Source organism: Cervus elaphus, chromosome 8 (genome assembly GCF_910594005.1).
Source record: "Cervus elaphus chromosome 8, mCerEla1.1, whole genome shotgun sequence".
Lineage (NCBI taxonomy): Eukaryota > Metazoa > Chordata > Mammalia > Artiodactyla > Cervidae > Cervus > Cervus elaphus.
The window spans coordinates 16518936-16544352 of NC_057822.1; the positions used below are offsets into that span (position 1 = coordinate 16518936).

Genomic DNA, 25417 nt, shown 5'->3' on the forward strand with positions numbered 1-25417 from the left:
GAACCAGGGATTGAACCTGTGCCTCTTTGTCTCCTGCATTGCAGGTGGATTTTTTACCGCAGAGCCACAGGGGAAGCCCATAAAACCCAGCATTTACTTATAAAAATTAGTTTCATTCATGGGGGAAAAATTCAAATTTTATAAACAGGAAAGAGAGAAGTAGGCAACTCCTTCTCTGTTAGCAAAAACAGTCTGCTATCCAGAGACATCAATGTGCAGACAACTTAACAGTTATAAACAGGACCTGACCATTACTGTAAGATATCTGGGTTACAGCTCAAAATATCAACTCTATTTCTGAGCATTAAACAGAACTCTGACTCTTTCTTTTCCCTGTCAAAAGTTTTATGAGAGAAGGACAACTAAGCCAAGATGCCTCGCCTTCCAAGATGTCAACTTTTAGTGGAGATGTCTTGGCTCATGTTATTTTAATGAAACTGCCATAGTCATGCCAGCAAAACTTATTGAGACGCTTTATATTTCAAAGTCACTGACAGAATTTGTGCAAAAGTCCAAAGAACTGCATCCTCTGTCCATTCTTTGGACAAAGAACTGCAAGCTTTAAACAAAACATATACACAACTAAAAGAATGCCAGTTAAGGTCACAGACGGTTTTTTTAATTCCTGCAGGAAATGAAACAATAACAAAACTGACGGAGATCTTCACTACAGTACAACAGTCAAGTTTTCTCCTGTTAACATTTATACTTCATTTAGACGCATTGCTTTTTTTTTTCCATTTATTTTTATTAGTTGGAGGCTAATTACTTTACAATATTGTAGTGGTTTTTGCCATACATTGACATGAATCAGCCATGGATTTACATGTGTTCTCCATCCTGAACCCCCCTCCCACCTCCCTCCCCATCCCATCCCTCTGGGTCATCCCAGTGTACCATTTTTATAAGAGTAGATGAGATTTAACTTTGGAGACCCCCTAGGCTGCTCAAGACAATACCTTTCAAAATACAGAAATTTTTTCTAACCTAATATAAAAATCAATGCTGAATATTCATTGGAAGGGCTGATGCTGAAGCTGAAACTCCAATACTTTGGCCACCTGATGCAAAGAGCCAACACACTGGAAAAGACCCTGATGCTGGGAAAGATTGAAGGCACATGGTTAAGAGGGCGGCAGAAGATGAAATGGTTAGACAGCATCACTGACTCAATGAACATGAATCTGAGCAAACTCTGGGAGATAGTGCAGGACAGAGGAGCCTAGTGTCCTGCAGTCCACGGGGTCATAAAGAATCAGATACAACGCAGCGATTGAACAACAACAATATAAAAAACTAAATTAATCTCCCTATTTTTACAATATACATACCTTTTTCTTTGTATTTAGATATGAATCAGTTCTTTGTTCTTTTGCTAATCCACAAATGCTAGATGAAGAAAGTTAAGGCTAGAAAGAACTAGGAGTATCAGTCGTCATGTTCAGAAACACTATTAATAGCTCTGAACTCCAGAAAAATGATCAGTCGCCCATTTTCTGAAGGGGCCAAATGAATAATGCCAGGAATGCTGAAAGATGCTATTTCTATATCCTTTTTTAGATGGCTAGGTGAAAATAATAATCCAACATGCTATGCTGCCAACCTAAGTTTTTATTCCTAACACCATTTTTAATATAATTCCTTTTGAGAGACTTTTCCATACTCCAAACACTTTGCCCACCCTTCTTCCAAAGTTTACGGAAATAATAACGAATTAAAAAGAGAGAACAAAAAGAAGAAAAGAAAAAGTTAATGGAAATCTCACTCTGCCCATGAAACCTTCCTATCCAGACACATAATGACATTATCCAGTCAACTAGCTGTGGTGACGCTGGGCCTGGGCCCGAGCCCCTGGCACAAGTGCCTTGCCGGGTGCTATTCCCTAATCTCCATGGCGACACTGCATTTGGGGCTATTCTGCCGCAGACACGCTGTGCCTGCCAGACTCAATTCCACAGACATCCTGCTTAGCTAGCCTTGGAAGACTCAAATCGAACTTAAAGAAGGCTCAGAACCCTGGCCTCCTTGCTGAAATACCAAATGAAAGGGCTGTAGAAAAAACACAGGCTCTTCTACGTGCACTCCTCCCACCCATGTTTATTTTTGCCTGCTAAACTGGGCTGCTTACTGGAGACATAACTGGTTCCTGGCAAGAAGCTATCCCCCTAAACTGCAGGGCACGCCGGGTGACAGGGGCTGGCAGAAACTCGGCAATCCGGGAGAAGTTTCTCACCACCTTCCTGCCTTCAGTGCCTAGGAGTCCAAAGACCGAATCTGAACAGGGACTGAACAGACTCACTCAAGCACTGAGGCAGGCCTCGGGGACCCGAAGACACAGGTGGGGCGGCGGCTTTAAAACATGACTGCATGACATAGTTAGCTGTTGGAACATTCCATAGAAAAATGGAAAATGATTCTGTAAAAACATGATGGCAATTAATACCAGCTAATTGTAATAAAACCCGTTACCAATTAGAATTAAACTTAATGGTTAGCTTTTGTTGAGGGATTTTTCTGATTTTTTTATGAAAACCTTTTCTAAGTCATTCCCCTTTCCCTTTTTGTGTGTTTCAGAAAATAGTGAACTTGATTTCTGTTCCTACTAAATCCAGCTGTAACAAAATCTAGTTTGTGACAGGATTTAAAGGTTGCAGAAATAAAACTAATGGAACCTGAAAAAAAAAAAAAAACATGACTGCAAAGTCTCACACTCCTTCCCATCAAGAGGTGGAATGTAATTCTCCTTCCTTTGAACGTGGGCTTCAGGAATTTGCTTGTTATGAAGAGAACACACCAGAAACAGCACCGAGTTACTTCAGAGCCTGGGTGAAGAGGTGAAACGGCTCCCATCCGCACCCCTCTGGGGACATTCACCCTGGGTGGGAACCCGGCCACCAGGCCCTGAGGAAACCCAGGCTACAAGGAAAGTCCACTTGGGGGTTCTGGTCCAGGGCCTGTGCTGAGAGCTCAGCCGACAGCCAGCATCAGCCACCACACCCATGCTCATGGAAGCCTTGGAGTTGGCTCGAACCCGACCCGGATCCGTCTACACCCGGGAGAAACCCTGAGGGAGAACTGACTGAGCCCATAACTCCCAAACCATGCAAGAGGAGGATAACAGATGGACATTGCTCTTTTATGCCACCAAGTCTGAGGTGGTCTGCTTGGACAGCTAGAGAAACAGATGGCTAGAGAAACAGTGAAGCACAAGAGCATTTCTGGGAGGTGCCGGCCCAGCTGAAGAGTTCCAGCTGTGCCAAAAGGGAGAAAACCGGGCTGAACTCGCCCTGGTCAAGGCCCAGACTTGCACTGACCCAGTGCGGAGCAGTCCTGGGGGCTGCACTCGTCCTCGGGGTCACCGTGCTGGGGGCAAAGCTACCCCGACGGTTCAAGGCTGCGGTCTGCGACCCTCGGAGAGGTCCCCGTTGACCCCACGAGGACACAGCTGCACCCCGCTCCTCCGTGTTCGGGCAGACGGAGAGGAGGGGTCCTGACACCTGCCACTCCTCCAGGTGGGGTCTTCGGAGCTCCAAGAGGGGTGGCCTGGCCGCAGAACTGGCTGTACCGTTGGAACCGCAGGGCTGGAGGCCACAGGGCTCCCGAGGTGGAGAACAGACACCCCAGGACTTCCCACCCGAAGTTACTGAAGCCCCCGTGGGGATCTCAGCACTGCTGATCCTCCCAGTGCTGGAGAACCAAGAGCCAAATGACAACTTCCCAACGCTTTTGTTCTTTGGAAAACTTTAACTCTCTAAAAGGAAACAGAGAAACAATGGCAGGAAGTTGTGAAATCCTCTCTGGCAGGACTGCTGTGAAAAGGACAAACCTGCTATTTCACGTAGTAACACTCCACCTGCTGGGAATCCAGGATGATGCCATGAGTACTTAGCAAAGGCAAGAGGCACGTCACACACCCTTTCCAACAGAGTAACTTCAGCCGTTTTCATAATCATGTTGTGTCAGAGACAAAACTCCTACAGAGAACCCCACTTGTGGCCACCATGTTCACTAAAATTTTTCTCATCTTTCTGAAAAATGAAGGGGTGTGGTAAAATGACTCATCATGGAAAAACCATCAGTTTATGCTAAAAATTTAAGACTGGAATTCCTACTTTGAATGTGAAAAATGGAAACGCTTCATAAGAACAGACACTCCACATGCTGCTGAGATAAGACCCTGTTAGACTAGACTAGTTCAAGGTAAAAGTGAAAGACACGGAAATAACTCGTGCTGCACTGCGCCGTCTAACTGCTGCTGCCGTGACATTTTTCTGGCACCTGAGTGGATTCTCCCCGTCTTAGTCACCTGACGTACAAGACAAGGCTAACAGTACCAGCCACTCTGAGAAGTGGGCCTCAAGGAATGCAGAGAAAATGGACTGCGAAGCACTTCATAAGTATTTAGACTTTCAAGGCCCTCTTTTGCCAAGTCTGTGGAATTCTCTCCATTTTATTACTTAAAACTCGAGTCGGCGAAGTTGTTATTTAAAAATGGTTAATCTAGATGATTTACCTTTGTTGCTTTGTCCATTCTCCTTCTGGGATGAGAAGAAGTTCAGGAAAACAGGCATTCAGGAGACAGTACTCAGGGTATCCCTCTCATTGTGCTGGGCGATCTGGGAAACAGCCCCGGTGCGGTGAAAAAGAAATCTCAGGACAGGGAACTGGAACCCGATGAACAGCGAAGACAGTTAACCAACCATCTTAGGACAGGTAACCTGAACCCCATGAACAGCTGAGATGGTTAACCGTTCAGGACAGGTAACTGGAACCCGATGAACAGCGAACACAGCTAACAGACTTCTCAATCCTGGGGTGACTACCCTTAAGGAAATCCTCCTCTCCATCTCAGGAACCAGTCTGTGCATCCAACAGCCCCCTAACTGGCCTCCTTACCAAAACATTGGACTAAAACTGCAAATCTTTGTTAATAACCTTTACCTCTGTACCTTCAGTACTAAAGCAACTAGCCTAAGGAAATTGAGATTTTGATGAAAAGAACATGGCACAGTGACCGTGACCACAGACGCTAGTGCTGGGTGGCCTGGGTTTGAACCTCAGCTTCCACACATCTGGCCCCATGACTGAAGGCCAAGGTGTTTAGCTAGTTTATTTGGGTTTCCTTACTTTTTCTGGTAACAGCTTTGTTGAGGTGTAATTCACATATTATAGAATTCACCCATTTAAAGTGTACATTTCCATGGTTTTCAATATATTCACGGAGTTGTCCAACCATCACCGCAATCAGGAGTGGAATATTTTCACCACCCAAGAAAGAGACCCTGTGCCATCAGCAGTCCCCACCCCCTCTCACCACCCTCCCCCGCCCTAGGCAGCCACTTACCCACTTTCTGCAGATCTGTCTTTTCTAGCCCCTTCACACAAATGGAATCATACAATACGCAGCCTTCTATGTCTGGCTTCTTTCATTTTAGCATCATGTTTTCAAGGTTCATCCATGTAGTAGTACAGATCAGTAACTCACTCACTTGTATTGCCACGTAATATTCCACTGTGTGCACTTGGTCATCCATGCATCAGACAATGGACATCTGGGCTGCCTGCACTTTTTGCCCATTTTGGATAAGGCCGCTGTGAACATTCATGTACAAGCTGCTGTGTAGATGGACACTTTTGTTTCTCTTGAGGATACAGCTAGGAGTAGAATTGCTGGGACATAGGTAATTTCTATGTTTAAACTTTGAGACCACCTATTTTTGAAGAATATTTTAATGCTATGAGGAAACATTCTCTTCATTTTAGAAAAATATTTTAAAATATGCATGCAAAAAAAAATAAAAAATAAAAATATACATGCATAGAGATGTCTATCGTTGCTTATTGTAAACATTACATACTTTGAAGTGTATGTGTGCAAACAAATGCATTTCTGTGCTTTCTAAACTTTCTATAAGGAATAGGATCAATTTTATACTCAGGAATAAAAAGAGAGTGATTTAAAAAAAATGTAAACATGAGCATGTTTTTCTCCTCAATACTTAGGGGACCTCACACTAAGCTCCATGACCCGGCCCTGCCTGGTCTCTGACTCTCTCCATCTCAATCCTTCTGCCCCAGCAACACTGACTCCTTCAGTGTCCCAGACACTCTGGCTCAGCACTTGGGCACAAGCTGTTCCCTCTACCTGGAACTCCTATCCCTCATTCTGTCTGCCTCGCAGACACCCATTTTCATGTTCAAAACTCCAGCTAAGACAATGATCTTGGCTTTTTCTTTTATTCCTAATTCCTAGCACACTATTCAACCTAATATACGTGTTGAACCGAACTCCAAATATTTCCATGTAAGAAAGAAAAGAGAGGAATAATGTTTAAAGTTACCTGCAGGACTTCAGTGTTTGCTTCGAAGCAAATGTTCAATGGGATAAAAGGTGACAAGTGTTTGCAAACTATATTACAACAGCTAAATAACACAACTGCTTACTATGTGTTGGATAGTTTTAAGCAGGTTTTTCATGTATTAACTCAATCCTCATACTATTCCTACGAAGTGGGTGCTATTATTAATATACCAGTATCATTATGTAAAAATTTTCTTTTAGAATCTTTACATAATGGTTGGTACCTGTTACCTTTAAGGAGAAAGCCTTTTTATTTTTAATTTTTTTAATTATTTATTTGGCTGCACAGGATCTTTAGTTGTGGCAGGTGAACTCTTAGCTGCGGGATGTGGGATCTAGCTCCCTGACCAGGGACTGAACCGAGGCTCCCTGCATTGGGAGCACAGAACCCCAGCTACTGTACTACCAGGGAAGTCCTGAGAAATACTTTTTTAAAGTGTATTTAAAAAGCCATAAACCAAGTTAGAGAAGTTCTAATTTCACTGAAAGCTGTCCTTTTATACAAAACTCTAAGAGGGAAAGGAACTGGGTATGCAAACATGTGGGCAGAGGGAAGAACTTGAAGAAAACCTTAAAGGATATAAAAGTGGAAAGAGGAGGTGTACTAAGCCCATCTGGGGGCAGTCTCAGGGTGAGGTGAGGAGCTGAGTACAGGCAAGAGGGAACCACTGAATGCTCAGGAAGTGGAAGTAGGAGAAACGTGTCATGAAATCCCAGGGATTTCTATTCAGAGTTCAATTAGGAAAACAGAGTTCAGTGCTTTGGAGTCAGAATGGAAGCAGAAGGCATTACCCAGCAGAGCAGCCTAAATTTTTTATTACGGTAAACAAAACAAGCACCAACTTTACAAATCAAAATGCTAACTCCTGTCATGAAATAACTTTTGCTACATGCTTGTTCAGAATAAAAGGAGACGAGCATCCTTAGGGACCAACCAGCTTTGGGAAGGAGCCTCCATGGGCAGGTAACGGCCTTGCTCCTCCCTGGACAGCCTCCGCTTACACTTCGTCCTGGGCCTCTGTCTGGTCAGTGTTCCCCTTCTACTCCCAAAAGTGCCTCTGTTTACAATGGATTGTGGTGATGGCTGCACAGCTCTGGGCATTTGCTAAAAATCATTCAATAACATAACTTACTGTGGGCATATTTTATGGTATGTAAATTACACCTCAACAAAGTTGTTTCTTAAAAGTCCTGATTGGAAGGACAAGTTATATATGAGTTGATCCATACATCATGACCTCAAGGCATTAAGTGACTGACCTTCAGTAAAGGGACAATTCCAAAGAGTTCTTTTCCAAGGAGACAGGCATTATTTTTTTCCTACTCAAGACAGCTTCTTGGCACATGACATGAAAATAAGAACCTCGCCAAGTCTCAGAAACCCAATGCCATAGAAGTCAACTCTTTACAGGTCTTGGCACATGCTCCTGTTAGTGCTTCATTCACTCGAGTATAGAAGCAGCACAACCACAACCATCCCTATTTGTGGCCATCTAAGCCATTCTTGGGAGAAGGCAGTGGCACCCCACTCCAGGACTCTTGCCTGGAAAATCCCATGGACGGAGGAGCCTGGTGGGCTGCGGTCCATGGGGTCACTAACAGTCAGACAAGACTGAGTGACTTCACTTTCGCTTTTCACTTTCACGCATTGGAGAAGGAAATGGCAACCCACTCCAGTGTTCTTGCCTGGAGAATCCCAGGGACGGCGGAGCCTGGTGGGCCGCCGTCTATGGTGTCGCACAGAGTCGGACACGACTGAAGTGACTTAGCAGCAGCAGCAGCAGCAAGCCATTCTTGGGCTTCCCAGGTGGCACTAATGATAAAGAACCCACCTGCCAATGCAGGAGATGTAAGAGGGTTTGATCCCTGGCTTGGGAAGATCCCCTGGAGGAGGAAATGGCAACCCACTACAAGATTCTTGCCTGGAGAATCCCCATGTACAGAGGAGCCCGGCAGGCTATAGTTCACGGGGTCACAAAGAGTTGGACACAACAGAAATGACTTAGCACACACACACACACAGAGGCAACTATTAATTCCATAGGTGGTCTCCATTTGCTTTAAAAGGATACATACAATGTTAAAAGCTTTGGCGTGTTACTGGCTTTGAACATTAAAGCCAGAAACTTTTCCAATTTCAACTTTAATTCCGGAGTCCAAGAATCCTAAAGGAAAAAAGAACAAGGAAAAATAAGAAAAGCACCAGGTCACTAAAAGTCAACAAACATTGTCAAGCTGTGGCCTTCAGGATGAAATAGCTCTGCCACAGTTACTGAAATCAGAAGCAAGATGTCTTGTCAGTGGTGTGATGTTGTAAAAAACAGGTTTTAGGACATTTGACCAATTCACTTATAGAATATTCAAGAGCCCATGGCAGGAGGAAAGCACAGAGTACTTTCATAATCAGGGAAAAAATAACCCTGAACATGATTTGAGTATTTCAAGGATGCCAAGTAACCTTATTAGACTGAATACCAAAAATAATTCAGTATGGTTTAGGCATATGTGGCACTGGCAGGCATATACAATTATCGCTAAGTTACAGAAAGTCTCCGGAAGAAAAGGACTCATTTCCATAAACCTCACTCAGACAAGAAAAACCAGAAAGAAGCGGTCATCTGCCTCAAATACTCCATCGTGTCCAGCATTCTGATATGTGTCTAGTTTGATTTCTTCCTTAAGAATAAATTATTTATCTCAAATAATGTTCACTGAGAAGGAAAAAATGACTTATGTAGTGAAAGAATAAGTGTCACAAGCAACGACCTTTCTCGGGACAATTTTCCTGAAGGTTCTTAGACAAGAGTATCTACCACTAAACCGGGAAGTCCCACTAAAAGAAGTTCTGCCGCTAAAAATTCATGTCAACTTAGCTCTGAGATCCTGTTCCATCTCCCTCCGACCTGCCCATCCTCCCCACTTCTCCCTCCAGCTCTCATCACCCACACCCCCAACCCAACTCCACTGGTCTATCCAGTGCATTCTCTGACACTTAAAAAAAATACTGCTAAATGAGCAGAAAAGTCTGATATCTTAAAAAAGATTTTGTAATTCCCTGCCACAGCACAATGACTCTATTTCTAATGTGTCTGTTGTGGGTTGAACTGTGTCCCCTAAAGAGACATGTTGAAGCCTTAATCTCCTCGGAATGTGAGGTCAGGGGAGTGGGGACACTGCAGAAGAAATTAGCTCAGAGGAGGCTGAATGAGAATAAGCTCTTAATCCAGTATGACTGGTGTCCTTATAAGAAGGAGGACAGTTAGGCACAGACACGGAAAGAAGACAGCCATGCAAAGACAGAGAGGAGATTTAGAATCATGCAGCCACAAACCAAGGGATACCTGAGGCTACTGGAAGCTGGAAAAGGTAAGGAAGGATCTTCCCCTAGAAGTTTTGTAGGGAGCACAATCCTTCGACACCCTGATTTCACACTTCTGGCCTCGTAAACTGTGAGACAAACAATTTCTGTTGTTTTAAACCACCCAGCGTGCGGTCCTTGGATATAGCAACTGCAGGAAACTCATACGGTGTGCTCCAGCTTGAGGCTCTCTGTGCTCAACCATATAGAAATGAATCTCAGGAAAAGACTGCTAGGTTGGCCAACATAAACCAAGACATCTTAAAAAAAAAAAAATATATAATATGTGGGTATCCCTAAGACACACTAGACACACTAGAGTGAAATGATAACAATCAGAAAGAAAAAGACAGGTGACCTGCAAAGGAACAGCAATCAGACTGATGGCCAACTCCAAAACTGCAATAGTGGGAGCCAGGAGACAAAATAAAAAACCTTCAGTGTCCTGAAAGAAAGTAACTGTCAGGACCTCCCTGAGGTCCAGTGGTTAAGACCCCGAGCTCCACTGCAAGGGGCATGGGTTCAGCCACTGGTTGAGGAATTAAGATCCTGCATGCCACACGGAAAAAAAGAGCTATAAATCTAGTGTTTTAACCCTGCCTGAGAAGGCAGTACAGATGCTTTCAGACAACAAGAACTGAAAGAAGGGATCCTCAACGAAAGGAGATTCTAAAGGAACATCTTTCAAGTAGGGGTGAACACGATCCTGGATGGAAGGGCCTCAACACAAGATGGAATAGTAAACAAAAATACTGGTGAATCTAAGGGTAAATCGATACATATGCTGACTGCATAAAATTTTTTAAAAGTTCAGATTTTGTGGGGCTAAAGTATATACTAAAATATTTGACAACTACAGACCGTAAGTTAAATGAGGTCCTTGTAATGGTCAGGAAGAGAGTAAAGATACTAACTTTAGATTTTATTATGTACACTGAAGTACCTGTGATGACCACTGAAAGAATATATTTAGAGAGTAGTAAACGAGAAGGCAATGGCACCCCACTCCAGTACTCTTGCCTGGCAAATCCCATGGACGGAGGAGCCTGGTAGGCTGCAGTCCATGGGGTCACTAAGAGTCTGACACGACTGAGCGACTTCATTTTCACTTTTCACTTTCACGCATTGGAGAAGGAAATGGCAACCCACTCCAGTGTTCTTTCCTGGAGAATCCCAGGGACGGGGGAGCCTGGTGGGCTGCTGTCTGTGGGGTCGCACAGAGTCGGGCACGACTGAAACGACTTAGCAGCAGCAGCAAAAGGAGAAAAAGGGAGAATAAAATGACTCTGTGAATACTGATGATCTCTACCCTCCTGAACTCTGAAGAAGAACTTGAACTCAATCTTGGAACATCAGACCTGCCGAGGACTCAGTGGGAACCTTTCCCTGACTCTCCCAGCTCCACCTCACCTTGACCTAAGCTGCAGCCACACCGCCACGTCATAACTCTCATAAACAGAACCTTGACTGTGAGAAAATCTAACCTTCCATTGCAAGGTTCATCACCTTTGTAACTGTTCCATATTTTTAACCTTTTAGGAGAAGACAGTAAAACTAAATTGGGACTGACCAGAAAAACAAGCACAGATTTCAACTGTGCCACTATATAACAATCTGGCTTTGATAGAATGAGTCAACCACCTGACCTTCAATTTAGCAGCTGCTATTCAGGAGTAACGAAATTGGTTTTACTGAATTCAGTAAACAGAGAAAAAGAGTAGAAACTGAAATGTACTGAATTTGGAAGAATTGCATCCATTGTTCAGTTGTTGGGGAGCAAGTGCCATACAAATTTTTGAAAACAGTGTGAGATCTTTAGAAAAACTATCTAGTCATATCAAAATATTTGTTTCTAAATACATTTCAATAAACCTCTCAGTGGGATGTATTAATTTTAGTAAGTCAACAAAAATTACCTTAATAGGTAAATTTTATTTATAAATACTATGCTAAAATGTCAAGTAAGATGAAATATAACAATTAGAAGAGCTATAGACAAATAATGTAGTACAATCAAACAATCAAATATACACCGAGTAAGTGAGAATTTTAACACAAACCAAAATATACATGACCAGTGATTGTGTAAAGTAGTCTGGATTTTTCTCTGGCTACTAGTTTTCATTATAATTGAATAGGTTATCGTTTCAATACTGCAAAAGTTTACACAGAATGACTGAAGAGGTTAGTATATTTTACAATATTTTGTCGGTCTGAGTTAACAAGTCTTGGTGCAACAACAACAACAACAAAATCACATTTATAGCAGAAGAAAAGTTTGTTAAAGCAAATTACCTATACATTCTTTTAAAACACAACATACACAAATTTTAGTTTTTTTTTTACAGCATCCTTCAGAAATCACCAGTGTATAAAAGGTGGAATTGCTATGCTGCCCAGGATCCAAGAACTGGAGACAGTCACTTACCTGGAAGAGTTCTTTAAATGAGGGGTGCACCATGGGGTTGGGAACAAAAGGCAGGGCGTAGAAAGGGAGGAACTCCGTGGTCTGGCTCAGGGCCGCCCCTTTGGTCTCCAGGTAGGTTTTGAAATAAGAAATCCTTTCATCCAGGTCCTCTTTGTCCTTCAAGGAAGAGAGGATGTCTGAGATCTCCTGCTTGACGCTGGCTCACCGGTTCACCCGTCCTCCCTCCAAGGCTCCCTCAGTTCCAGCCTCGTCACTGGCATCCTCCTCGCCTGGCCCAGCCCGTGAGCTGTCTCCAGTCATCTGAACATCACCCCCTATTTCACCCCTTCATGAAACTGCCAGGAATATCAGAGAACTAGATGTATAATATATATAGTCCAAGCGCTGCCTTTTCACTTCATCATTACCATTTTCTGATATCCTTAAATTTATCAACATCTTTCTTAATGGCATGACAAAACCTCATCTTGTGGGTCTATCATAATGTATTTAATCAATCTCCCATTACTAGATATGTACATTGTTTTCATAGTACAGATAGCAGAAAAAATATTTGTCTGCATTCCTGTGGTTTTCTTAGGAGAGGTTTTTTAAGGGTGAATAGTCTTTTTTTTTTAAATATGGAACTAGTCACAAATTTGCATGTCATCCTTGCACAGGGGCCATGCTAATCTTCACTGTGTCGTTCTATTTTTTTTTTTTTAAGAGTATATGTGCTGCCAAAGCAAGCACTTAAGGGTGAACAGTTTTTTGAAACAGCAGTTTCCATATCATTATTCCCTTCTTTTATTAAGCTAACCAGGAGGTGACCTTGCCAGCTTCACTACTTCCGGGTGTAACCCCAGGCAAGTCGGGTCCACCCCCGCCAGGTTTCCACCTCCCCCTGGGCCTCAATGAGAAGGTCTTCCCTGGTCTCACCTGTTAGGTCCCTCACAGCCTCATACACAGGCCAGTTCTTCTCATCAATGTATCTCCCTTCACCTATACCATGAAGCCCACTGGACTTAAAAAATTTATTGATTTTTTTTTTTTATCTTATAGCAAAACAGAAAAAATTAGTAAAAACAGATACAAGGGAAATGAAAATCTCCCACAACAGCACCCAGCTGAGAACCATCTTTAGGAACAGCCTTCCAAGAACAGCTACTACAATGTGCTATATAGCTGCTCCCTCCACTCTGACCCCTCCTGTGGCCACTGACATGTTAATAAGGTAACACAGGTCCTCGGGGCAGTAGCCAATACAGGGAGAAGTCGTGAAACAAAGGCCAGATGGTCCGATGTCAGCCTGGCCAGCCCCCCTCTGTCATTCCCTCCGCACCCCATGGTTCACCCGCAGAGCAGCCTGTGTCTGCTCCCCTCTCTCCTTCACACCTCCAGGAAGACTGCAGAAGCTCAATTCAACCCGTCACTCAAACTTTCACAAATGGGCACACCATTTTCCCACTGTTTAAGCTTAAATTCATCTTCTGGTTAAAAATGTGGTCTAAAGATGTTTTCTTTTAGACATACCCATCTTGAGATAGTCAAGGAAATGATGACATAGCTTTCATCACAGAAATGATTAATTTTCCATACAAATTAGAAAAGAAACTGCTGGGAATGAGACAGAAAAAGCATTCATCAGGACATATGAGGCCTACTCCTGAGAAGCAATATGATAAAAGGGGTGAATAACTAACTTAATCCTCATTTGCAAAAGGTAACGGCTAACATTCTTCTTTAACATACCCCGTGGACCAACCCCCCAACACAACGTGAACCTACAGGTCTGCCTGTGGAGTGCTTCAGAAGATAGATGGCAAAGTGGATATGAAGGTAGAACTCCAGCTTCTGGGCCAGAGAGTCGCCATCCCGGATGGGCCTGGGGATGTGCTCTTCCCACAGCCTGAAGAACACCTTCTGGTCTCCACTGTCAAACGCAGCAAGGAGATCCCTCTGTGGAGAAGACGTCAGAGTGAAGCCCGGTTGGTCACAAGGGACGCCGCGTCTCCCAACACCCCTGATTCTCACACCCTCCCGACGCCTTGCTGTTGTTCAGTCACTCATTCGTGTCCGGCTCTCTGTGACCCTGTGAACTGCAGCATGCCAGGCTTCCCCAGCCTTCACTATCTCCCGGAGCTTGCTCAAACTCAGGACCATTGAGTCAGTGATGCCATCCAACCATCTCGTCCTAGACACCCATATACTCCATCATTTCAGTGTGAGCAAAACCAAGTCTCCTTTTCAGAGGTAAAGGTTAGGAAAAGAGGGATCCAGAGGGCTTCAGACTGCCTTGGCTGAGATTCCTGCAGATTGCCCCTGGTTTTCTACTGCTCGGCAATATCAAATCTGAGCATGTTGAAGAACAGAGGGTGTCCCAGGTAGCTTAGTTGAGTTAAGAATCCGCCTGCAATGCAGGAGACCCTGGTTCGACTCCTGAGTCAGAATGATCTGCTGGAGAAGGGAAAGTCTACCCACTCCAGTATTCTTCGGCTTCCCTGGTGGCTCAGCTGGTAAAGAATCCACCTGCAATGTGGGAGACCTGGGTTCGATCCCTGGGTTGGGAAGATCCCCTGGAGAAGGGAAAGGCTACCCACTCCAGTATTCTGGCCTGGAGAATTCCATGGGCTGTATAGTCCACGCGGTCACAAAGAGTCAGACACGACTAAGCAGCTTTCACTGAAGAACAGACACAATGGTGAAGGTCTCTGAAATGGAAGGAATCTGTCACCAGCAAGAGAATACACTAAGGTCGCCCCTCGGACTTGGTGACCCACCGCCTAAGACTGATGAGAATGGCTTGGACCCAGAGCCCAGCCAGACCTCAGCAGAGCGACCTCATACCTACAGAGAGTCGCTGACACCATAGCTGCCAAGACGTGGCATACAGCCAAGAGTTCAGCCATGCGAAGCAGTCAATCCCAGGCCTGGGAGGTAGGACTGACCGTCATCATGAGTTTGCTGTTGCCAGAAGCGTGTCTGGTGGAGAGGGCAGCGCGGTAAGTGACCACAGAGCCCAGCTCCCCAGACAGTGACTGCCTCCAGGTCCAGGAATAGGACGCCTGAGCTGGAGACAGAAGGAGGAGCACAGGCCCGGCTCCTGGCCAGTCTCGGGGTTGTACCAGCCTGACAACGTGGGGCAGAGCCCATGGCCCGACTCACCACGCGGAGGTTGAGACAAAGAACTCTGGAGAAAAGGAGGTGGCAGTCAGACATCACCTGTCTCACAGGAGGAGCGATAACTGACCTACCACCACCACCTGCTGTGTGACTTTACAGATTTAGGCAAGGTGGTTCAGTGATAAAAGAATCTGCTTGCCAATGCAGGAGATGCAAGAGATGCCAGTTCAATCCCTGGGTCAGGAAGATCCCCGGAGGAGGAAATGGCAACCCACTCCAGTATTCTTGCCTGGGAAATCCCATGGACAGAAGATCCTGGCAGGTTTCAGTCCATGGGGTCGCAAAGAGTGGGACACGACTTAGCACACATGCTTGCCTTCAGGATCAAGAGAGTTTCCTGCAGTGTTTTCCTTTTTGTATCAAATGCCCACAATACGCAGACCTCCATTTTGGGCTCAACTGCAGAAACTTTTTTCAGAGTTTTCTGATTTTTTTTCAGATTTTTCTGTAGACTCTCCAGTTCCCCCATCCTTCACCACCATTACTTACCACAATTACCGGGGCACTGTTCTTTTATGCTTTGAAAAGTTTTACATTTTTTTCTGTAAATTTGTTTTAAGGTAACATATTCTATTTGAGACAGTAAAGCGTCTGCCTACAATGTGGGAGACGTGCGTTCGATCCCTGGGTCGGGAAGATCCTCTGGAGAAGGAAATGGCAACCCACTCCAGTACTCTTGCCTGGAGAATCCCATGGATGGAGGAGCCTGGTGGGCTACAGTCTATGGGGTCACAAAGAGTCGGACGCGACAGAGCAACTTCACTTTCACTTTCATTCTATTTGTTTATAATCAAGCTTTTTAGCATAAGATAGAAACCTACAGAGAACAGGGTTGCCGTGTTTGGTTTTCCTTAAGTCAGAAACATTCCCTGGTAAGGAGTCTTCCGACGTGAACACTACAAAAATGTTCTCTGTGTCACGTGACCGAGAACAACCGTCTCTGAATATTACCTCACTTGGGAAGAGATTGGCATACACTGGAAAGAAACTCAGAAGTTTTCAAAATAAGCCCCACAGTGAAATTCTACCTCTTCAAAACCAGCCTCTTTGGGGGGACCTGGTCAGAGGATCCCATGTTCTTGTCACTTCCTAATACGAAGGTGAGAGGGACGTGCTGCTGGGGCCTGGCCCTGCCCTAGGCTCACGTCCACTAAGCTCTGAGCAAACCCTGCAGACCACCCAGGGGAGGACCCTCCCGCGAGGTCCAGGGACTGTGTACAGACTCTCGAGTGTATCTTAAAGCCTGGAGTCAAGTGTTTTCTTTTTTTTCAAGTGTTTTCTTAACATGGTTTGGCAAAGTGTGCCTACGCTTCACATGGCCCATCTACAGTTTTTTCTAGACTCTGCATTTGTAGACATGGGACCACACACCTTTGCTGTGCCATGATACTCCAAGTTTATGAAACATATTCGGAACCTGGAAACGGTCCCTGCGTAGGGCATCCAAAGCTGGTGTTCCGTGACAACCTGGAGGGATGGGGTGCGGAGGGAGGTGGGAGGAGGGTTTAGGATGGAGGGGACGCATGTATGCCTATTGCCGACTCATAATGATGTATGGCAAAAACCATCACAATATTGTAAAGTAATTATCCTCCAAGAAAAATAAAAATAAATTAATTAATTTAAAAAAGTGATCCCTGAATTTAAAATAATATCTACACATATAACAACCCGACTCAATGGACATGAATTTGAGCACACTCCAGGAGATAGTGGAGGACAGAGGAGCCTGGTGTACTGCAGTCCATGGAGTCAGACACAGCTTAGTGACAACAACAAATAGAACAATCCAGTGTGATAACTCACAGGGGTCACAAAATATTAACTTCTCGAATGCAAAGTGTGATCGCAGCCAGAATTACCAAGATTGGAAAATTTACACACCACCAACAATTACCCATACATACAGGTTCTTACAGAACTATAATTAAGGAAATTTTGTCTATTGAGGGCCACTGGTGCTTAGCAAGTATCGCTAAGCCACCGCTTCAGGTATTTTTGTTTGGGAAATCTGTACAGGCGGGACACAGCTATTTACTGAATGGGCAGAAAAGACAGGCTTCTCAGAAGCAGAAAGTTTCAAGACCTTTCAAGTTAAGTAGCCTCTGTTTGCATGTCTAATGATAACCAGATTCTCGTTTTCTGTTCTGAAGTTTGCACTGGGGTTGGGAGGACGCCTCAGGCTGCTCGGTGCAGCATTGACAGAGGAGCCTGTGTCTGAAGAGCTGCGGGCTCGGCACCGGATGCCCAAGGCCTGGAGGGGTGCTGGGCATGGGCACAGCCCCACTCCAACTCCCCGGGCCACTTCAACGGTGTCCCTGCTCAGCGGTACCCCAAGCCAGGTCATGGGGCAGTTAGGCTGTGGCCTGACCTTCAGCAACTCGGTGGGACTCTCAAACCAAGTCTCCGATTTTCCTTGGAAGTATGTATACTGAAACAAATTTATTAAAATAATCAAATCATGTTTTATGGGTTACCATTAGAAATTCTGATCTGTTTAACACTGACTTAGCCTCACTTCATGTAGTGTTTAGGAAAATGAACAGGAGAGTTATAAGAGAATAAAATTTGTTAATTCCAAAAAATAAAAATATTATCAGGCAAAGCCGAACTAAGCTGCCTCAGGAAAGGGTATGTTCTCTTGTCACGGGTCGTACTCGAGGTGAGCCAATCCCTTACCTAGAACGTTTTGAACTGGACACAGAATCAAATGACTGGAATGAGGACTTTTTGTTTTTGGCCGCACACGTGGAATCTTAGCTCCCTGACCAAGGATCGAACCCGTGCCCCTTGTATTGGGAGCACAGAGTTTTAAGCACTGGACCACCAGGGAAGTCCTTGAAATGAGGACTTTCAAGGTCCTTTCTGATTCTGAGAGTTGAGGACCATGTGATATCTGCCCTGTGCAGCCCACCGCCAGGGGCTCCCAGCCACCCAGGCCTGCCTTTGACAGGATGCTGCCCTGTATATGGCTCTTGCCCGCTTCGACCTCCCCAAACTAGATGGCAAGCACCCTGAGGGCTGATATTTTGTTTTATTTTGTTCACCATAGTGTCCCCAGTACTTAGATTTAATAACCTAAACTTCCTCAGGGTGGGGATCACATTTGACTCTGTTTATAAGCATTGCACGGTTTCTTCTTCTTCCTACCAAGAAATATGTATGGAAAAACCTTGTGTTGCCATTTATTTTCAAGGTCAGTCAAGGAAGGATGTGAAATCTCTCCAGAGATTTGAAGGTGATATCACTCGTTTATCCATAAATATCAGCACAGTCTAACGAGTCGCTCTGCCCAGGTCCCCAGAAATGATTCCAACATTCTCTAATGGTGACATATTTTAGAAGTTGGGAGCATCTTGATTATATATGAAAATCAAAAAAGTAAAATGTTACCTGGAATTTCAATGATTTGGGGTCCCTTAAAGAGCCACATGTAGATTTAGACAATGGTTTTCCTTTTATTTTACATTCTCTCAAAAATGTTTTCAAGGTGTCTTCAAATTCAGCAAAATCTAAATACTGTAAAAGAAAAAAAAAGAGCGTAAGTGAGCATACATTTATCAACAAAGTGACTGTCTTTGATGTAATTGTATCAGCTCAATATTATCACAAATATATAATGGGATTAATTAATTGTCATCTTTGGAGAAGTAATGTGGGATCAGAAATTTACTTATTGATATACATACTAAAGGCCTAGAAAGACAGTATTATAGAAAATGTTCATTTCAGTTCAGTTCAGTCACTCAATTGTGTCCGACTCTTTGCGACCCCATGGACTACAGCAGGCCAGGCCTCCCTGTCCATCAGCAACTCCCAGAGCTTGCTCAAACCCATGTCCATTGAGTCGGTGATGCCGTCCAACCATCTCATCCTCTGTCGTCCCCTTCTCCTCCTGCATTCAATTTTCCCAGCATCAGGGTCATTAACCAATGAGTCAGTTCTTCACATCAGGTGGTCAAAGTATTGGAGCTTCAGCTTCAGCACCAGTCCCTCCAATGAATATTCAGGACTGGTTTCCTCAAGATTGACTGGCTTGATCTCCTTGCAGTCTAAGGGACTCTCAAAAGTCTTCTCCAACAACACAGTTCAGAAGCATCAATTCTTTGGTGCTCAGCTTTCTTTACGATCCAACTCTCACATCCATACATGACTACTGGAAAAACCACTGCTTTGACTAGACAGACCTTTGTTGGTAAAGTAATGTCTCTGCTTTTTAATATGCTGTCTAGGTTTGACATAGTTTTTCTTACAAGGAGCAAGAGTCTTTTACTTTCATGGCTGCAGGCACCATCTGCAGTGATCTTGGAGCCCAAGAAAATGAAGTCTCACTGTTTCCATTGTTTCCCCATCTATTTGCCATGAAGTGATGGGACCAGATGCCATGGTCTTAGTTTTTTGAACCAGTTTTTTCACTCTCCTCTTTCACGTCTATCAAGAGGCTCTTCAATTCATCTTCACTTTCCACCATAAGGGTGGTGTCATCTGCATATCTGAGGTTATTGATATTTCTCCCAGCAATCTTGATCCCAGCTTGCTCTTCATCCAGCCTGGCATTTCTCATGATGTACTCTGCATATAAGTTAAATAAGCAGGATGACAATATATAGCCTTGGCATACTCCTTTCCCAATTTGGAACCAGTCCATTGTTCCATGCCTGGTTCTAATTGTTGCTTCTTGACCTGCATACAGATTTCTCAAGAGGCAGGTAAGGTGGTCTGGTATTCCCATCTCTTTCAGAATTTTCCAGTTTGTTGTGATCCACACAGGCAAAGGCTTTAGTGTAGTCAGTGAAGCAGAAGTAAATGTTCTGGAATTCTCCTGTTTTTTCTATGATACAATGGATGTTGGCAATTTGATCTCTGGTTCCTCTGCCTTTTCTAAATCCAGCTTCAACATCTGGAAGTTCTTGGTTCACGTATTGTTGAAGACTAGCTTGAAGGATTTTGAGCATTACTTTGCTAGCATGTGAGATGAGTGCAACTGTGTGGAACATTCTTTGGCATTGCCTTTCTTTGGGATTGAAATGAAAACTGACCTTTTCCAGTCCTGTGGCCACTGCTGAGTTTTCCAAATTTGCTGGCATATTGAGTACAGCACTTTCACAGCATCATCTTTTAGGATCTGAAATAGCTCAACTGGAATTTCATCATTTCCACTAGCTTTGTTCGTAGTGATGCTTCCTAAAGCCCACTTGACTTCACACTCCAGGATGTCTGGCTCTAGGTGAGTGTTCACGCCATCGTGGTTATCTGAGTCATGAAGATTTTTTTTGTATAATTCTTCTGTGTATTCTTGTCACCTCTTCTTAATATCTCCTGCTTCTGTTAGTTCCATACTATTTCTGTCCTTTATTGTGCCCATCTGTGCATGAAATGTTCCCTTGGTATCTCTAATTTTCTTAAAGAGATCTCTGGTCTTTCCCATTCTATTGTTTTCCTCTATTTCTTTGCATTGATCACTTAGGGAAGGCTTTCTTATCTTTCCTTGCTATTCTTTGAAACTCTGCATTCAGATGGGTATATCTTTCCTTTTCTCCTTTGCCTTTTACTTCTCTTCTTTTCTCAGCTATTTGTAAAGCCTTCTCAGACAACCATTTTGCCTTTTCGCATTTCTTCTTCTTGGGGATGGTTTTGATTACCACCTCCTGTAGAATGTCACAAACCTCCATCCATGGTTCTTCAGGCACTCTGTCTGTTAGATCTAATCCCTTGAATCTATTTGTTGTTTCCACTGTATAATCATAAGGAATTTGATTTAGGTCATACCTGAATGGTATAGTGGTTTTTCCTACTTTCTTCAATTTAAGTCTGAATTTTGCAATAAGGAGTTCATGATCTGAGCCACGGTCAGCCCCTGGTCTTGTTTTTGCTGACTGTATAAAGGTTTTGTTTTGTTTGAGCCCTTCAGATGGCTCTGGTGGATAAGGAGTTTGATTCTAAATGTGATTTTGCCCCTCCTACCATCTTGTTAGGGCTTCTCCTTTGTCCTTGGACGTTGGGTATCTTTTCTTGGTGGGATCCAACATTCTCCTGTTGATGGCTGTTCAGTGGTTAGTTTCTCACAGGAGAAGATGAGCATATATCCTTCTATTCCACCATCTTGTGATCAGAGGAGAAAATGTTCACTTACATAAAATAGATGTGCTTTTAGAAAGAAAATGTGAGTTGTATGATTCATTATAATTATTAATAGAAAATAAAATGAAAAAAAGAAAAAAGAAAAGAAAAGAATATGTGCAGCAGCCTGAAAAAAGCAAAAGTGATTGGCAGAAGGCTTGATGGCTTTGGGTCTAGTAGGTCACTGGGAATTTGTTACCTGCAACAGGGATTAGAAATAATGCCTGTCCCTAAGAAGAAAGGTAAATCATTAAATCTGGGCAACACCATCTGTGATCTTCAAGTAAGGCACTAAGGATCACCCTTCATCTTTAAACGTCATGGACAGAAGAGCCTGGTAGGCTATAGTCCATGGGATGGCAAAGAGTCAGACAGGACTGAGTGTACATGCACACACACACACACACGCATGCACGCGCACACACACACAGCTTTATGTTGGTGACACAGACTGCTTCTACTGCTGCTCCCCACTTCTCTGCCCATCTCCTCAGTTTGTGTCAGTCACACCTTTCTGTTTCCACCTCCTCTAACTGTGGCTATTTTTCCAGGCCCTGTCCACCACCCTCTGCTGTGACGCCTTTGAAAATTTATTCATGATCACACCAAATTTCAAAGCTGCATCCCTAGGGTGGATGCCTCATTCCTGCTCCACGGCCATGTCTCTCATGTGGGACTAAATGCCTAATGGACACTTCAGTCACACACCAAAATGGCTGCAACCATTTCTTTAGCATCAACTCTATGCCAGACCCCTGATAAAAGTAGCTATTGTTGTTTAGGCGCTAAATGGTGTCTGATTCTTTGTTACTTCATGGACTGTAGCCCACCAGGCTCCTCTGTCCATGGGATTTCCCAGGCAAGAATACTGGAGTGGGTTGTCATTTCCTTTTCGAGGGGGCCTTCCCGACCCAGGGATCGAACCCACATCTCCTGCTTGGCAAGCAGATTCTTGACTGCAGAGTCACCTGGGAAGCAGGCTAAAACCTGTAGAGAATACCAAAAAGCATAAGGCTTAGGCCTATCCTTCAAAAACTTTCAATGTAGGGCACATAAATGTCCATCAATAGGCAACAAGTTAACTAGATGATGACATTGCCACTCAATGAAATATTCTACAGCATTCAGAAGTATGAGGCAGATCACAGGAAGATGTTTATCCTGTATGACTGTTGGCGGATAAAAGGCAAGCTACAGGGAGGGAAATTCAAGAGGGAGGGGACACCTATGGTTAATTCACATTGATGCATGACAGAAATCAAACCAATATTGTAAAACAATTATTAATCAATTAAAAATAAATAAATTTTTTAAAAAGGCAAGCAACAGAACAATGTGTATGGTATCATTACATTTTGTAAAAGAAACTAGAGTCACGCAAATATATTTTGAATACTCAAAAGGAAAAGTCTGGAAACTAATGTACTAAACCATTAACAGTGGTCACTACAGGAGCAGAGCAGGAGAATTCACTGTTTACACTTCTATGCTGTTTGAATCTTTTACCACGAGCATGTGTTGCTTTTATAACTGTCTTTGAAGGAATTCTAAAAAGCAGCTTTAAGATTTCAGCTGATTATGAACACACTGATAATTATAAAATGGAAAACAGATAGCTGTAATATAATGATATAAACATTACAAGGCATTATAGAATTTGTTGCACTGTAAAATACAAGCTTCACAAGTTTTCAAGATCTCTTTCTCTGTGACCTGTGTTTTGTGAAACATACCTCTTTCACCAGTCCAAGTAATTCTGATTCATGAGCCAGAATGTCTACCATATTGAACAGATACTGTTAATTCTCACAGCAAAAATCTCTGCAAGGCAAAAACATAAAACAAAGGCTTTCATTTCAATCATCTGTGAATTAACAAAAGAGAGCTGTAGGGGACTTCCCTGGTGGTACAATGGATAAGAATCCACCTGCCAGTACAGGGGACACGGGTTCCATCTCTAGTCTGGGAAGATTCCACATGGCCCATGGAACAACTAAGCCCATGAGCCACAACTGCTGAAGCCCATGCACCCTGGACTCCAGAGGCCACACCTACTAAGCCTTACAACTAACTACTAAGAGTGCAGCAACTGCTGAGGCCCACGTGCCCAGAGACTGTGCAACAAGAGAAGCCGCCATAATGAGAGGCCTGAGCTCCACAACAAAGAGTAGCCCCTGCTTACCTCGACCAGAGAAAAGCCTGCACGGCAATGAGGACCCAGCAGAACCAAAAATACATAAGTAAGTAATAATTCTTTTTTTAAAAAAGGCAGCTGTAGTGGGCAGAATGATGGCCCCCAAAGTTGCCTGTGTCCTAATCCCCAGAAAAGGTAAGTATGTGAGGTTGCTTAGAAGGCGGGAATCAAGCTTCTTCCTATCTCAGGGCCTTTGTGCATATTGTTCTCTCTGCCTGCAACACTTTCCCCCTCTCTTTCTTCACCTGGCTGACCCCCGTGCTTAATAAACATCACTTCGTCAGAGAAGTTCTTCATGACCATCATCTGAATAAGATTCTGTTGTGATCATCTCTCAGTGAACATGAGCCATCGCTGGGTGTTCTATTACTCTGACATTCTTAAAAAGTACAGAATTTTCTGTACACCTTTATATCATAATAGGCTCACTTACTGAGGACTTATCATACGCCAGGCAATGTGCAAAATGCTTCACATTTAATCTTCACAATAAACCTGAATGATGAATATGATTTATATTCTCCTTTTACAGATGAGGCAACTGAGGCCCAGGGAGTTTGAGGTGTTCCCTAGAATTCAACTAATAAGTGATAAAGTGGAAATTTAAATCCACACTGATATTAACCACTACACAGTATTACCCCAAAGTCTGGACCATCTGAATTAGAATCCCCTGGGATGCCTGTGCAAACGAAAATTCCTAGCATCACTGTGATCTTACGGAACATAATGTCCAGAAACTGCTTTAAACAATCTCTCCCGATGACTTTTATGCACGTTCCAAGTTTGAGAACCACAGCTGTACTTTACGCAAAAACTAGAGAAAATTTCTTCAGTCACTTTTGAGGGTTGCCGTGGCAGCTTCACAATTTCTATATGATAAGGATTGAGGGCAACGAACTAGTTGAAAAAAGGTAAGACTATGGGATTTGTCTGGAGGAGGAATTTGCATAGCAAGCATCCTGTTTTTGCTTAGATTGGAGCAAATCTGGACTTAACCTAGGTGCCTCGGGAGAGGGGTTAGCTGATGGATAACGGAAGGGATGGATCTAAAAGCCCCAGGCCACCTTCTCGTGCCGTCACTACCCAACTGGACGACCTGGGGCCCCCTTTTGTCCGGCTCACTAGAGCAAAGATCGGGGACTACTTGTGGCAAGCGGCTGGTCCTCGGGATGTCCAGGCAGCCGCCTCAGGCCCGCGCCAGAGAAAAAGTCCAGGACAGCAAGCGAAAAGTCAGGGCATCCGGCTGCGGCTGCTGAGTTGGCGCATCGGGGTCTTCCTCTGGGGTCTTCCTCAGCAGAGCCGCGGCCCTCGGGCCCATCACTACCCCTCCCCCCCCGGGGACAGCGGGCTCTGAGATCGCCCGGCCGTGTAGGGGCGGGGAGGACGCACTTACCTGCTCCTCCGTAGCGGACGCACGCGCCTACCTGGCCCGGCCTCCACGTCTCCAGCTGTCGCCCCGGCAACCACCGCCGCCAGTCTGGCACCACGTGCAGCAGAGCAGCCAATCACGGGGCGCAACCTGTGCGGAGCATCCTGGGAGGAAAGGCGGAGCCTGGGAGGCTACGCTCCGAAGCTTACAGGCGTCGGAAGTGAAGTTGGGATTCGCGGAGCGGTGACGGCTGCGGATGTCGCGCTGCAGAGCCAAGTAACCCGTCCTCCTTTCCACAACTTCCCATTGGTTCGTTTCCACAAATATTGTGCCTGACTCTGCGGATAAGCCCAATCAGGCTGGAAAGTAAACTGGCAAGAGATTGCAGTGTGGGGTGAGTGGAAATAGATAGGCGTCGTTAT

The 25417-nt window shown here is 44.2% G+C and overlaps 1 protein-coding gene and 1 non-coding gene across 3 annotated transcripts in view; both read right to left on the reverse strand.

Moving 5' to 3' along the window:
• The window catches only part of ARMC9 (armadillo repeat containing 9), a 171376-nt gene extending 146212 nt beyond the window's left edge, over positions 1 to 25164 (reverse strand). The window contains exons 1-7 of one of the 2 annotated variants that reach the window (XM_043909702.1): positions 25020 to 25164; positions 23163 to 23250; positions 18703 to 18828; positions 13915 to 14085; positions 12148 to 12303; positions 8434 to 8526; positions 4514 to 4538 (exon numbers count right to left, since the gene is read on the reverse strand). In XM_043909702.1, the coding sequence (XP_043765637.1) occupies positions 4514 to 4538; positions 8434 to 8526; positions 12148 to 12303; positions 13915 to 14085; positions 18703 to 18828; positions 23163 to 23213 (622 nt within the window). In that variant the 5' untranslated portion in view covers positions 23214 to 23250; positions 25020 to 25164. Of the gene's footprint in view, positions 1 to 4513; positions 4539 to 8433; positions 8527 to 12147; positions 12304 to 13914; positions 14086 to 18702; positions 18829 to 23162; positions 23251 to 24748; positions 24941 to 25019 lie in introns of those variants that run through there. The other variant, XM_043909703.1, reaches the window with a different exon arrangement.
• Positions 12762 to 12871, reverse strand: LOC122698971. The gene has a single exon (XR_006342474.1). It is a non-coding gene; the product is annotated as a U6 spliceosomal RNA (small nuclear RNA).
• Positions 25165 to 25417: the final 253 nt, after the last annotated feature.